Raw genomic sequence first — 13667 nt, 5'->3', positions numbered from 1 at the left:
CTCCCTACATTGCTGAGTGATTATATTCTACACAGTAACTGCTATACATATTGCTACGCTGACAACATTGTGCGTGCGTGTGTGTGTGTGTGTGTGTGCACTTCTCAGAACTGATTAATAAAAGCATCTGATTTTCTGCTTGTGTGTCAGAGTGACATTCCTGCGGCCTCATCTCTGTTGCAATCTATGATTGAGGTTTTTGTGGTCATGTTTTAGCATGAGTCTTATCCGTAACCAAGTTTCATCCCAGCTGCATGTGGTCACCTTAAACTGACGCATTGTACGTAAGAATAATGTGTGTCACCTAACCATGGTGTTGCTTTCTCACATATCCAGTACATAAACCGATAACATTTCTATAGCTTCCACTGTCAAGAAGAGAAAGAAAGGGTTTAAAATGTTATAAGTAGGATAATATTAACAGGCATACTGTGAAATGGTGGTGTTAGTCTACATGGGTTTTTGTACTGTTAAATTAATTTTAAAAAAAATCTATGGATTAATTCATCTTGACTTATTCATGAAGTAAAATCAGGCATCCCAGACACAGACTGCATTAAAAACATGCAGGCATAGATAAATGGCCGAAACTAATGCTAATGCGTAATGATTAGCAAAACAAATCATGGCAAACACCTGTAAGGTAAATTTAAATGTAACGAATGAACAGATACTTAAATCGCTAAAAAGTGTTGATGAAGTATGTTGATGAAGCCGTTTATGTACAAGATGGGGTGGGATCACATCAGGGATCGCCTCTGAGCTCCTTCTTGCTTGTGATGGTGATGGACAGGCTGGCTGATGAGTTCAGGCAGGAGTCTTCGTGGACTATGATGTTTGCAGATGGTATTGTGATCTGTAGTGAGAGTAGGGAGGAGGTGGAGGAGAGCAGAGGAATGAAAAAAAATACATGTGAAAGAATGAGAGGGAGGCAGGTAGGAAAGTGAAGTTGTAAAGAGCAGAGGGCCTTAAGGTAGATGAGTTTAAATTACAGGGAACAACGGGCAGTGCACACGAGAGGTGAAGAAGAGAACGCAGGCAGGGTGGAGTAGGTGGAGACAAGTGTTAGGGCTGATATGTGACAGAGGGATAGCAACAAGAGCGAAAGGGAAGGTTCACAAGATGGTAGTGAGACCTGCATAACAAAAACTTAAGACTTAAGTCAGATTGAGATCCTTTGAAATTTCATGTTCCAATAAACCAAAATTCCTCCAAAAGGATATTAAAGAGTTCTTTTTCAGATTGCAGTTATTGATGCAAAGGGTGGCACAACCACCCATTAGGTTTATGGGGCAATGAGTTTTTCACATAGGACTAGGTAGGTTTGGATTGCTTTTTTTGCCCTAATAAATACAATCATAATTTGACAGCTGCATTTTGTGTTTAATCACCTTATTTTTGTCTAATATTGAAATTTGTTTGATGATCTGAAATATTAGGAGTGATAGAAAGGCATGTCACTTCTAATATAGGAAGGATGCTGTCTTTCTCAGTATGCCATCTCTCTTTTTTTTTTTTACCCCCATACAGTTATTCCCTAATTTCAAGAAACCTCCTGGAAATGACATCACTCAGTCAGGTCACCCACAAGCTGAGCAGCCCATATGTTTCTATGGTTGGTCTAAGAGCCTCTTGTTGTCTGTCAGTAGGCTTGCCAACACTCAAGAGATCAAAGATGTGCTTGTCAGACGCATTCCTCTCCCTATCTATCACGATAAAGCCTGCAATTAGGTATTCCCACCTTCCCTCCTCCCTCTCTCTTTCGTCTTTTTTCTTCCTCTGTGTCAGACAGACATCTCCATTCATCTGCTGCTAAGAGAGCTGTATCCTGACAGGCTCTGGCCATTGTACCAAACATTACCCAATTATCCATGTGTGTGTGGTACGATCTAATCGCACAGCAACAATGGTTGTTTTGTGCTGCCGTATCCAGGCATAACCATGAACTGTTATTGAAGCCATCATTCAATAGATACACAGCCCTTCTGTTTTCTTTGAGACATGCAGCACAGATAATGAGGAGGAGAGCTGCCTCGCCTAGTAAAGTGACACCTTTATATTAGGTCTGGAGGAAGCTGCAGTTTAACAGCAGTAAAGGTTGTCATCAGTGAGAAACTCACCCTTAATCAGCATCCAAGAAATGCTTTTCATCCAAGTGCTTGAAACAAATTGGTAAGGTGCTTTGCTGACAGTGAGATTGTTTTTTGATTTTAAATGATTAGTTGCAGCTTGGAAAAACAAAAGAGGTTCTGTGGCGCAGTGGTTAATGTATTCAGCCGAGGTTTAAACGATCCCCAGTTCAACACCTGGAAGAGACACGAGCAGACTCCTGCTAGCAAACTGCTAGTGCTGGTCCCAAGCTCAGATATACAGGAAGGATATCTGGTCAAAGATTGTTTGCAGTGTGGTTCTTGAGGAATTACTTCTATTAAAGTGGGTTTCCTTTTTTTTTGGTGCCACAAGCTGTTGAAGTTAACAAATAGAGGGTGGAAATTGCAGGGACCCCCCCTTCAGATAAAATAACATTGAAATTAAAGTTCTCATGCTAATTCTAGATGTAGAACAATACATCGTGACATTATTTAAGACAAAAAATTTTTTTTACAACACGAGTAAAGAGCATAATGGCTGCATGTTTCTGCCAAAAAAATATGTTCAGTTCCTTTTCGGAAAACTGGCAGACTTTACCTGTAATACCTGTAATACAACACTTCAGCAATGTGAAACGATACTCTGCATGTTGATACACGGATGTGTTCTCACCATTAAGACATTAATCAAAACAAAAACAAAACTAGAGCACATGAAAAAGCTTTATTGTCACACCAAGCTTTGACAAATAAATGTATAGTTTCTGATTGCAAGCTTAGAATGTGCAAACTATTTAGCAATGCCACTGGGAGAACAAGTAGTGAACTCACTGTTATATGACTTATTATAATTTATTAAATATCTTTGTTTGGCAGGATCTTACAAGGAAGCAGGAAAATACACAAGTGAGAAGAAGTAAGGTACAACTCTCGAATCTTTTTTGTTGTTTTTTTTCCCCCTTGTACAAACGCCCCAAAATAAGAGTTAAAGAGGGAGGCAGAAAATAACAATGGGAACGAGTGTAACAAAAACAGATTTTACGGCATCTGCTTCTAAACAGCAGTCTCAGCGGGTTCAGATTCAGCTTTCACAAACACGACAACATTAGCGCTACTGTAGGTCATGTGGGGTGAGCAGGAATGTAAAGTAGATCAAGAATGAAAATAAAAGAAGAGGGGCAGGGTGCTGGGAAAAACCTGGGAAAGTCCTACAAACTAGGCAGTCACATCAGGAGAGAATCTATACAGTGAAGCACTCAAGTGTCTGTGACTTTTAATACATTCCTTTAATGTAAACCAATATATATATATATATATATATATATATACACACTGTCCCTCACCTCTCAGGTTAATACTTCAATGTGTGATTTCTGCTCCCATTTATTTATTTATTTATATATATATATATATATATATATATATATAAATAAATTCCATTGTTTTTTTTTTCTATTAATATTGTAATGTGTAAACAATTCATACAGAACAAACACCTTTAAGATTATATGACCATATGGCAGCCTAGAGATTTAAGCAGGAACAAAGAAGGCATCTGCAGAGGCCTCTAGCATACTGTGAGGCAGTGTGGACACACATGAATCACTGCTGCACCATTACTGTAGGCCAGCACAAGGAGGAGAGTAACAATGTTAAGCTTTAAAAGTTAGATTGAGCCATGCAGGCGAACACCACCGACAACACGTAGTTTTATAATAATACATGTGAGACTGTGGTATATTACAGTGTTTCAAACTTAAATTTGACGACCTTGCAGCATCATGTCATCCTTCAGTCCCTCATTAGGGGAAAAACAGAACATAACAAAAAAAACAAACAACAACAACAATAAATAAATACAAACATCCAAATGTATCCCATTAATTTGTAGATTGATTTTAGGTCCACAGAGGAGGGATAGGAAACGCCCAGTCTCTCCTCAGGCTAAGTCCAAAAAAGAGGGGGGGAAGAAAAAAAAAAGTGCTTCTCAGCAAGTAGCTGGTAGTGCTGTGCATGTGGGGGCTGGTGAGTAATGAGGGTGTGTGTGTGTGTGTTGCACTGATGAGGTGGGGGTAGGGGGGCAGGTTACTGTACGGAAGTTGTGGTATTCATACTCGTCGACTCCTCGAGGTGACTGTGGAGTGTGGGTGACAGAATGTGTGAGTCCAGGCCTGAGCTACGCAGATGTTGCTAGCCTGCGGTTTTACGACGTGCAGACAGAGCCGGTGTCTTTAATTACTCAACGATCTGCTATCTGCGTCACTGGATCTTCCCCAAGACTGGACGAGGGCCACTGACACAGCTGACCGCCGTACGCAATTAACTACTGAACTGCAGAGGGTGATCAGTCACCCAGCTTAGTAGCGGTAAGCCAAAGTGACCATTTCCTCCACAAGTAAAAGCAGCATTTCATGTTGGATTAGATACTCTACCGTCAAAAAAATAAGGCATATTTATATTTACATCTATAAAAAGAAATAGAAAAATAATCCTTGTACATACATACAAAGATTATTTTTTCTTTTCTTTTTTAATAAATCCTCACTATGACTCATTCTCCTCTTTAATATTTTACTAAGTATGACAACCAAGTAGATTGCTACTAGAAGAAGCAGGGTTACAGTATTAGGTAAAACTCTTATTTATTCTGTGGCCAAATAAATTTGCTCATGATCATCATCGCAAAAATGACGGCACAGTTCATTAAACTACAGAGGTGGGCTTAACAGAGTTTTATCAACCTCTCTGTATGGCAGCATAGTGAATCATTTAAAGAAAAACTAAATGTACTTACTGCAGCACAACTCTAGTGGATCAAGACAGTAACGGAATTGTGTTCATGTATTTGTGTGGATGCTGTAAAGCATCCCATCCACCCAGTCCTCAGACTGGGAGGCCCGGGTTCAAATCTCGCTAATGGCAACAATTCTTTCAGTTAACAGTTAAACATTTTTTAACTCTTTTCAACACAAATTTTATCTTCTTCAACCCTTTTCAGCACAAATCCCAGCTTTTTCAGCTGTTTTCAGAAAAAAAAACTATTTTCAGCAGAAATTCTGCTCATTCACCTCTTATCAGCACAAATCTCAGCATCTTCTGCTCATTTTAGCAGAATTGTCAGTTTCTCCATCTCTTTTTTGTGAGAACGAGTTTGGGTCAGTGAGATGAGTAGCCGCCTTGAGGCCAGGAGGGCCAGGTTTGAATCCTGCTCATGACAACATTTCACCTCTTTTCAGCAAAGATTTCTACTTCTTCACCTGTTTTCAGCAGAATTTTCAGTTTCTTCACCACCATACAATTTTTGCAACTTTTCATCTTTTTCAGCTATTTTCAGCAGACAGCTTCAGCGTTACAGCATCCACACAGCATTTTTGCAGGAAATGCAAATTTTTCTCTTGAATTGGTTCTAATAATCAAAATGTGTTTGTGTGCATATGTGCGCGTGTACAGTTGGTCTCTCAACATGTGGAAATACCACCAGAGAGGTGAGGTGTGGGTGTGATGACATCATCCACCCAGCAGCTGTGGGGATTCCCAGTCTGTCTTTTCTCCCAACACACTGCATCTCCCTCTGGAAACACACCGGGTGGGTCTTCCCCCACTTCTTGTAGCTTAAGCACAGCAAGGTGTGAGGCCTTCGATTCAAGAGTGTAGGCGAGCAAAGGAGACACCTCATTAAATCAACACAGGTTACACATACAGGCCTGATAACTGATGAAACTGCAGCAACAAAACAGAAACTGGGGAGGAAAAAAAAAAAAAAAAAGGGAAAAGATGGCATGCCATACACGCAATGCAACACACGTGCTGCCCACATTTGTGAGAGGGAGTTCAGATTTATGGGGCTCATAGAGGTTGCAAAGCCCTGTTTGGAAATAATGAGAGGAGAGCAAGGAGGGGAAAAAGCAGAGGCCTTAGGTGCGCTCCAGAAGCCACTGGAAGAGGGAGATGCAGTGAGGTTCTTTGCTGGCCTCAAGTGCCTCTTCTCTGGCCTCGGGCGGACTGTGGCTCACATCACAGTAGCGCAGCAGCATGTGCAGCAGCTCACCCACCTTCCACTTCCTCTCTCGAAGCCTCTGGACTACCGCTGGGAGCTGAAAGGACACATTGATTATACAGTAATCTCAAGGCATTTATCTTGTATTGTAAAGACTTCATAATATTAGAAAGAGCAAATGCTTGGCAATGTGAGGGAGGAAGAACTCCCTCTTTTTGTGGAGTGAGAGGAAAAAGGAGAGATAGCGAGCAACAAACTGGACAAAACATAACTTACAGGAGAGAGTAAATAAAAGTTAATGAGATGCAATAGTGGCATAAAAACAGAGTGTGAAATGTGGGGATTGAAGGAGAATTGCTGAGCGCAGCATGGGAAGTCCCCAAGCAGCCCAAGCCTACTGCAGCACAACTAAGGGGGATGTTCAGGGTCACCTGAACCACAGTAAGCTGGGTTTGTAGAGAGGGACTCTGTGTCCTAAATCTAAACTGGGACCTGGTTTCACGGGAGGTCTGACTACTGAAGGCTCTGCCTTCCATTCTACAGGGTGGGCCAATTATATGGATGCACCGTATTAAAATGGGAATGGTTGGTGATATTAAAGTCCTGTTTATGGCACATTAGTATATATGAGGGGCAAACTCCTCAAGATGGGTGGTGACCATGGTGGCCATTTAGAAGTCTTGGATACAACTTTTGTTTTTTGTTTTTCCCAATAGGAAGAGGGCCATGTGACACATCAAACTTGTTGGTACTGTCACAAGAAAAACAATGGTGTGCTTGGTTTCAACGTAACTTTATTCTTTCATGAGTTATTTACAAGTTTCTCTTTGTTCACAGCCATTGACATGTCGAAGAGGTTAACACGTGAGGAGTGGATCGAAATTGTGTTGATATCTGGTGAACGCAGTAACCGGGTCATTGCAGCAGATTTCAATGCAAGACACCCTACGAGACCACCCATCTCCCATGCTACAGTTAGCAAACTGCTTGCTAAGTTTCGTGAAACTGGTTCAGTGTTGGATTTGCCAAAATGTGGACACAAGAAAACTGTCACTAATGAAGAAACATCAGTGGCTGTCCTAGCTTCATTCAGCAAGAGCCCACAGCATAGCACTCGCCGCATGTCACTGGAGAGTGGCATTAGTCGAACATCCCTTCAGCGGATATTAGCTACTCACAAATGGCACCCTTACAAACTCCAGCTACTGCAGCATCTCAACGAGGATGACCCAGATTGGCGCACAGAATTTGCAGAATGGGCAAAGCAAAGATTGGAACAGGACCCTCAGTTCACGCAGAAGATTTTGTTCAGTGATGAGGCAAACTTTCATGTGAATGGTGAAGTTAACAAACAAAACCACCGCTACTGGTCTGACACTAACCCACATTGGATGGATCCCTCCAAGACTGTTGGAACAACAAAAGTGATGGTTTGGTGTGGTATGTGGGGTACAATGATAGTGGGTCCATTCTTCATCAATGGAAACCTCAAGGCCACTGGATATTTGAAATTGCTACATGATGATGTGTTTCCCTCTTTATGCACTGAAGCTGGCACGTTCCCTGAGTTTTTCCAGCAAGATGGTGCACCACCACATTATGGGTGCCAGGTCCGAGCATTCCTAGATGAACAGTTTCCTGGAAAGTGGATTGGTCATCGTGGGCCAGTTGAATGGCCCACGATGACACTACTCATGAAAGAATAAAGTTACGTTGAAACCAAGCACACCATTGTTTTTCTTGTGACATTACCAATAAGTTTGATGTGTCACATGGCCCTCTTCCTATTGAAAAAACAAAAGTTGTATCCAAGATGGCCGACTTCTAAATGGCCACCATGGTCACCACCCATCTTGAGGAGTTTGCCCCCTCACATATACTAATGTGCCACAAACAGGACTTTAATATCACCAACCATTCCCATGTTATTACGGTGTATCCATATAAATGGCCCACCCTGTACTTTCAGAATCTTTAGGATTTCCTTACAAGCTGACTACTGAAGTAGTAGTGAAAGGGTGTTAGTTAATACTTCTTCCTGCCTGGGGAAAAAAGGAACTCAAAAATTCTCTGAATATAACCTAAGCAGAGAGCCGTGCTTCAAAAAAATAAAATAAAACAATAATAATAATAATAATAATAATAATAATAATAATAATAATAATAGACAGTTAAATTAGAATTGTAAGGGTTTGAAATTAAACATGATGTAATGTAATCATGTTTACTAAAGTAAATGTAATGCCTAAAAAGTCATTGTAACACACTCCTGAAACACGAAACTCTTGAATGCTTGTACCGTTCCCAAGTTGAAACACACTTAAGCCCCTTTTCCATTAGTATCTACTCAGATTGACTCTCCACGGCTCACCACGACTCGACTCAGATCGACTGGTTTTCCATTAAAATCGAGTACGATCAATCTGCTGCTCGATCTGTGGCTTTTTGTCAGACTTGTTTCTTTGTAGCGATTTATGTTCTCATGACCCATCGAGTGATGCCAATGACCAGGCCAATCGGTGGCATGCAGTCTGACGATGTCACATTTTAGTATGTGTTGCTTGGAACCCCGGCCGAGAAGGTACTATTTTATTACTTAGTACCAGGTACTATGACCTAATGGAAACCTGAAAACTGTGGCAAGTCAATCAGAGTAGGTACTAATAGAAAAGGGGCTCATTTTAATATGTGTAGGTCACATGTCCATATACTGGCGTTATTTGACCAAAATCCATCAAATAAAGCAAAGAGAATCTCATCCCAGTAGCAGATGTTTTGCTGTATTATTATAATATTACAGTGTTAAATGTTTGAGATTGTGCTTTTGTTCAAACACAGGGTTTTTAAATAAGAAAAACAAAAAAAGCAAAAAGAGTAAAATTAGTATATGAACATTGCAAATGGCCATATTTAAACATCAGGATCTGTATCACCCCACAATTTTACTGGCTGTGCAGGCTTTGGAAATTGTATAACAATATATACCATTAAGTTTTGTCAGTTAACAGCGATGACTATGAGCTTTACTGAAATGCAGAAAACAGGAACAAACTGGTGAAATTACTGGTGATTTTTCCAAAAAAAAAAATCTACAGCTCAATCGTCACAGTAGCTGGTGCTTCTCAGCTGTTTGTCTCCATAGCAAAGCACAGTATGGTGGGAACCAGCACAGAACTTTACAGGATTGTTGACCTTCAAAACAGACAATCACGGAAAGAATGACTTCTTTCACTGAAGCGACATGACGTGGTTTAAAAAGAGTTTTAGTGCTGACTAATGAAGACCACAGAGGGAACCTGTTTGTGAGGAATATAGCCACAATCACCTGCTGCAGTTCTCTGTCAGGACTTAGCTGGATCTGAGGGATGTCGGCCATGGAGGCTGCCAGCCACTGTAGCATGCTCCTGAGCTGGGGGTCGAGGGTGACGTGCTTAGGGCCACTCCCAGGATCTCTGACATCTGAGTTTGCTATGACCAGCACAGTCCTGGGAGTTTGCACTTGAGTCCTGTCCACACAGAGTGTCCCTGCAGCACAGAGAAAAAAGATTCACTCAGCCATCAGCCACACCTTTTCAGTTTTCTAGCGCTCCTTCTTTAGAACACTATGTCCTGATCTGCTCAAACCCAGGTTTCCATAGCACAGCAAACACAATAAGGGGCCCCCTTTAAGTGGAGGCAATTGTAGTCTGAGACATACAGAAGGCAGAGCGACTGATGGAGTGCATGCATGAGTATTAGTGTGGCTGAATGTGGGGGTGGTTAAATCCCCGGCAACAACACAGACAGACTAACACAGTCAGCTGGAATCCAACTGTGTCTCGGACAGCAATGAGCAAGAGCACAAAATTTTTTTTTTCTTCCATTAGATGTCCCAAAAACTCCAAGCATTAACCTGTAGCACTGCCACAGTTTACTTAAAAACATTAAAGAAAGAAAGATGCTGCAGGCAATAAAACGTGCTTACCACTTGATTCCTCTTTGACCTCAGCCTCCTTGTCCTCTGTATTGTCACTGTTGGATGAGAAACGCCACACAGGTTAGTAAGAAGACAGAACAGGTCGGACACACAAGGATGCATGCAAAGATATAGAAATGGCAATAAGCACACTAAAGCTAATAGCCTTTGACAAAAGCAAAGCACACAAACACTGCAATCAAAGCAATTCTGATCAAAAGACGTCTTAGACACGGTGATGCCGTATATCTTTCCTGAATTCCTGTAAATTGACTTTTCTGATCAGGTGTCTTTTGTCAGTTAATGCGCAGTGACGAAGAGGAGATCTTGATCAGTGTGAAAGTTGATTTTTCCCTTCTGAAAAGCTACTTGATATCCATTCTGTCAATTGTGCAAATATTTGCTGTGTGACGTGCCAGCAGGTAAACAGTCATTTCACCACTTTATAAGGTTGTTAATCACAGGCCTGTTGACACAGCCCACAGCTACAGACACTCAGGCTCTGCACGTTAGGATATAAGGATATCATTTTCTTTTCAGAAAGGAAAACCGTTTAAGAAGGTGTTTCACTGTTTGACACCGCAAAGGAGCGACGGCACTGAAAAAGTAGGGAGAGGAGGCGAACTAAGAAGGAGGGCGATAAAGCTATGCACTCAAAATATATATGGGCATCAATGGAGGTGCCTGAACAGTATAAACCTATAGGTGTGGAGTACTTCCTAGTTAGAAAATCTTTGTGTGTGTGTGTGTCTACTTGAGGTTTCACTCACACAACGCATGAATCAAACCTTTTTCCCTCCATTTTAACATCTCTTGAATTCTTTAAAAAGAACTAAACCACAAATGTGACTCTGTGAGAAATCTGCCACCTGTTGGTAGCCACAAAACTGCTATTTACTACGCTGAACATCAAGTAACTGTGGGTGTGAGCAACATATATAAAAATAGCTTATTATTAAAACAAAACTCTATAATGTTAATAAACTGAATTTAAAAAATACTTTTAGTAGTTATATTATTAACAAGTAACTGAATATTAATTAGATCACAAAGAAATTATTAACCAATAATCGTCTTGGGATTTATTACCACTAAAACAGTACGGAAACTTATTAAATATTTTATGAATGCTAGTCATTATATACTGACATTATATTCTGTTACTATAAACATATTATTTCTAGACAGAAGAAATTACAATATATTATACATTTTACACCACTGTAAGCTGATGAAAACTACACTAACTAAAATCAAAGTAAAAGCACAATTACTAATATAAGAACTAATACAAAATGCAAATCTGTAAGTCAACCTTGCGCTCTGCTTTAATCAGCAAGACACATCAATGTGGATTCAGAATAGCTTTAAGTTATCCTTTCTTCTTTTTTCTGACCTGTAACACCTTTGTTTAACTAAAAGTTTGGACATGTTTCATATTGGAAAATCTGTTGCACTTTTGATATAATCTTGGAAGCCATCAGCTTTAGTTGATGTTATGACTATCAAAATGCACAAACCTGTGAATATTTATTGCCAGCTCTGATCATGGACTAATAAGGGAATGACAAGATGCAGAGATACTCTGATATTTGAGACCTCTGAGAACAAACAGACCGGCTATGTTAATATATCCGGTCAAATAATATCTTATAAAAGGACAACTGAATGTGTTAGCTTTTTAGATTTTCAATACAGCCGTTCAGTGGTAGCACCTAGAGCTGAAATGATACTGGAATTTTCTAAAAGCACATTTTGAGTTGAAGCTGCTAAACAAGCTGAAAGAAAATCCATTCATCAGCCTGAGAAAGGAAGACTAAATAAATGGTTGGCAGTACTGTCAGTTGGGTAGTACATGGCAATACATCTTTGCATTTTTTTCACACTGCATCAAATTGAAGTTGATTACGTCAATTAAGCATCATGTGGTGGAGGGTGGTTCCTTATTTATTAATTTTTTTTTTTGCTGGGAGTTTTAGAACCCTATTAGTTAGGGTGCTTACTCTTTAAAATACCAGAATAGGGAGGATGGAGTAGATTTAAGTTTATTAGATTGATCAGTATTGCTGAACTATGAAATATTTTGGGTGCATACTGTATTGTGGTTTTTTTTTTGTTGTTTTTTTTAACTTGAGTATGAACTTATACAAAATATTTTAAAAAAAAAACAGTTTTATTGATTAAAAAACACTATATCGGATTCATATTGGTATCGGCTGATATCCAAATTTATGATATTGGTATCGGACATAAAAAAGTGGTATCGTGCCATCTCTAGTTGCAACAGCTGCAAGACTGATATATGCAGCCACCTCTAAACATCCACCATGTCTACTACCTGTTTAAGATTAGCTTTAGGTTTCCCTTTGTATGACATTTCCAACTATTTTACATATCCTTACAGTTTCATGAATCACTTACATTCATGAAACGGCAAAACACAAAGTAAGACAGATTGCTACCTCAAAGTTTGGGGAGAGACCCCACCCTAGTCTAAAAAGGTTGGGTATCTTCGGATTTTGTTCACAAGAAAAAAGTATGTGGGGTGTGAGAGAAACAGGTAAACTGGCGCACCAGCCACAGAGCTTTTGATCTACATTTTAACTCTCACTTACAATCATGAGCTCTGGGTGGTCACTGAAAAAATAATGTTAGGAAAGAAGCAAGAAAAATGAGTTTAGGCTTGGCGAAAAGACTGGCTGAGGAGCTTGGACATCCAGAAGGAGCCCAGAGTACTCCCAATGCTTAAGGCAGGTGAGGTGTTTTGGGTATTTGATCAAGGTGCCTTGAGGCTTAACTTAGAGGTTTTCCAGGGACACCCAAGTAGGAGGAGACCACAGGGTATATCTAGAATTCACTAGCTTGGGGTCTATCTTGGGATTTTCCAAAAGGAAACCTGCTCTGTGACTAGACTTTAGATAAGTGGGGGGGGGGGGGGGGGGGGGGGGAAATGGATGCCTGGTCATAATGCATGCAAGAGACTTAATTTGAAAGTTAATACATTATAGTTTCTAAAACTATGAAATTAAATGAAAAATAACCCTCCAAGTTGTTCTTCACGGACTGGTTGGCTGTTCAGAGGTAATACAACATGGACAAAATAATAACACTACATATTTCCCACAAAGACAAAAAAAATTGCATGCAAGCAATGCAGAACCAACAAAACTTAAGCAACACATTGCATGCTAAGATTAGCATCAACAAGCATTTGCCATGTCAAGCCTATTAATGTTTAAAGCTCAAGTATGGTCATGTTAGGGGGCTGGTGGTTCCTAGTATGAGACAAAGTATAAATCAGAATATTGTAGAGTGGCAGTTTAAATCATTTTCATATGATGAAGAAAGATTTTCCCACTGGTGGATCTATCACATACTTCAGTACTTTGTGGTGCTTTCATAGCAAATTCAGTTCATTCTTTGTCACATTCTAGGTAAACCCCCATGTCTTGTGTGCATTTCTTTTCCAAGGATAGCCATGCCAATCGGGTGCTGACCAACCTGTCAGAGGGGGAGAATGACAAGTGCTCTTCACACGCCTCCCCCTCCAGGCCCAGACTGCTCCAGCTACTGCTATTCCCATTACTGCTGGACACAGAAGGCAGGTAACACACCGCTGTAATAC

At 40.2% G+C, this 13667-nt stretch overlaps 1 protein-coding gene across 4 annotated transcripts in view; it reads right to left on the bottom strand.

Annotated features, from left to right (window-relative positions):
* Positions 1-2795: 2795 nt before the first annotated feature.
* akap11 (A kinase (PRKA) anchor protein 11) overlaps positions 2796-13667 on the bottom strand; it is a 28178-nt gene continuing 17306 nt past the window's right edge. For 2 of the 4 annotated variants that reach the window (XM_040006836.1, XM_040006838.1), the window contains exons 9-12: positions 13544-13630; positions 10052-10098; positions 9413-9612; positions 2796-6184 (exon numbers count right to left, since the gene is read on the bottom strand). In XM_040006836.1, the coding sequence (XP_039862770.1) occupies positions 6005-6184; positions 9413-9612; positions 10052-10098; positions 13544-13630 (514 nt within the window). In that variant the 3' untranslated portion in view covers positions 2796-6004. The remainder of the gene's footprint in view (positions 6185-9412; positions 9613-10051; positions 10099-13543; positions 13631-13667) is intronic. The other 2 variants (XM_040006839.1, XM_040006840.1) reach the window with 2 other exon arrangements.

This window comes from Simochromis diagramma, unplaced genomic scaffold, assembly GCF_900408965.1.
Source record: "Simochromis diagramma unplaced genomic scaffold, fSimDia1.1 OVJJ01000514.1, whole genome shotgun sequence".
Taxonomy (NCBI): domain Eukaryota; kingdom Metazoa; phylum Chordata; class Actinopteri; order Cichliformes; family Cichlidae; genus Simochromis; species Simochromis diagramma.
Note: the sequence above shows the minus strand (reverse complement) of the source record. Positions and strands in the feature narration are given on the sequence as shown.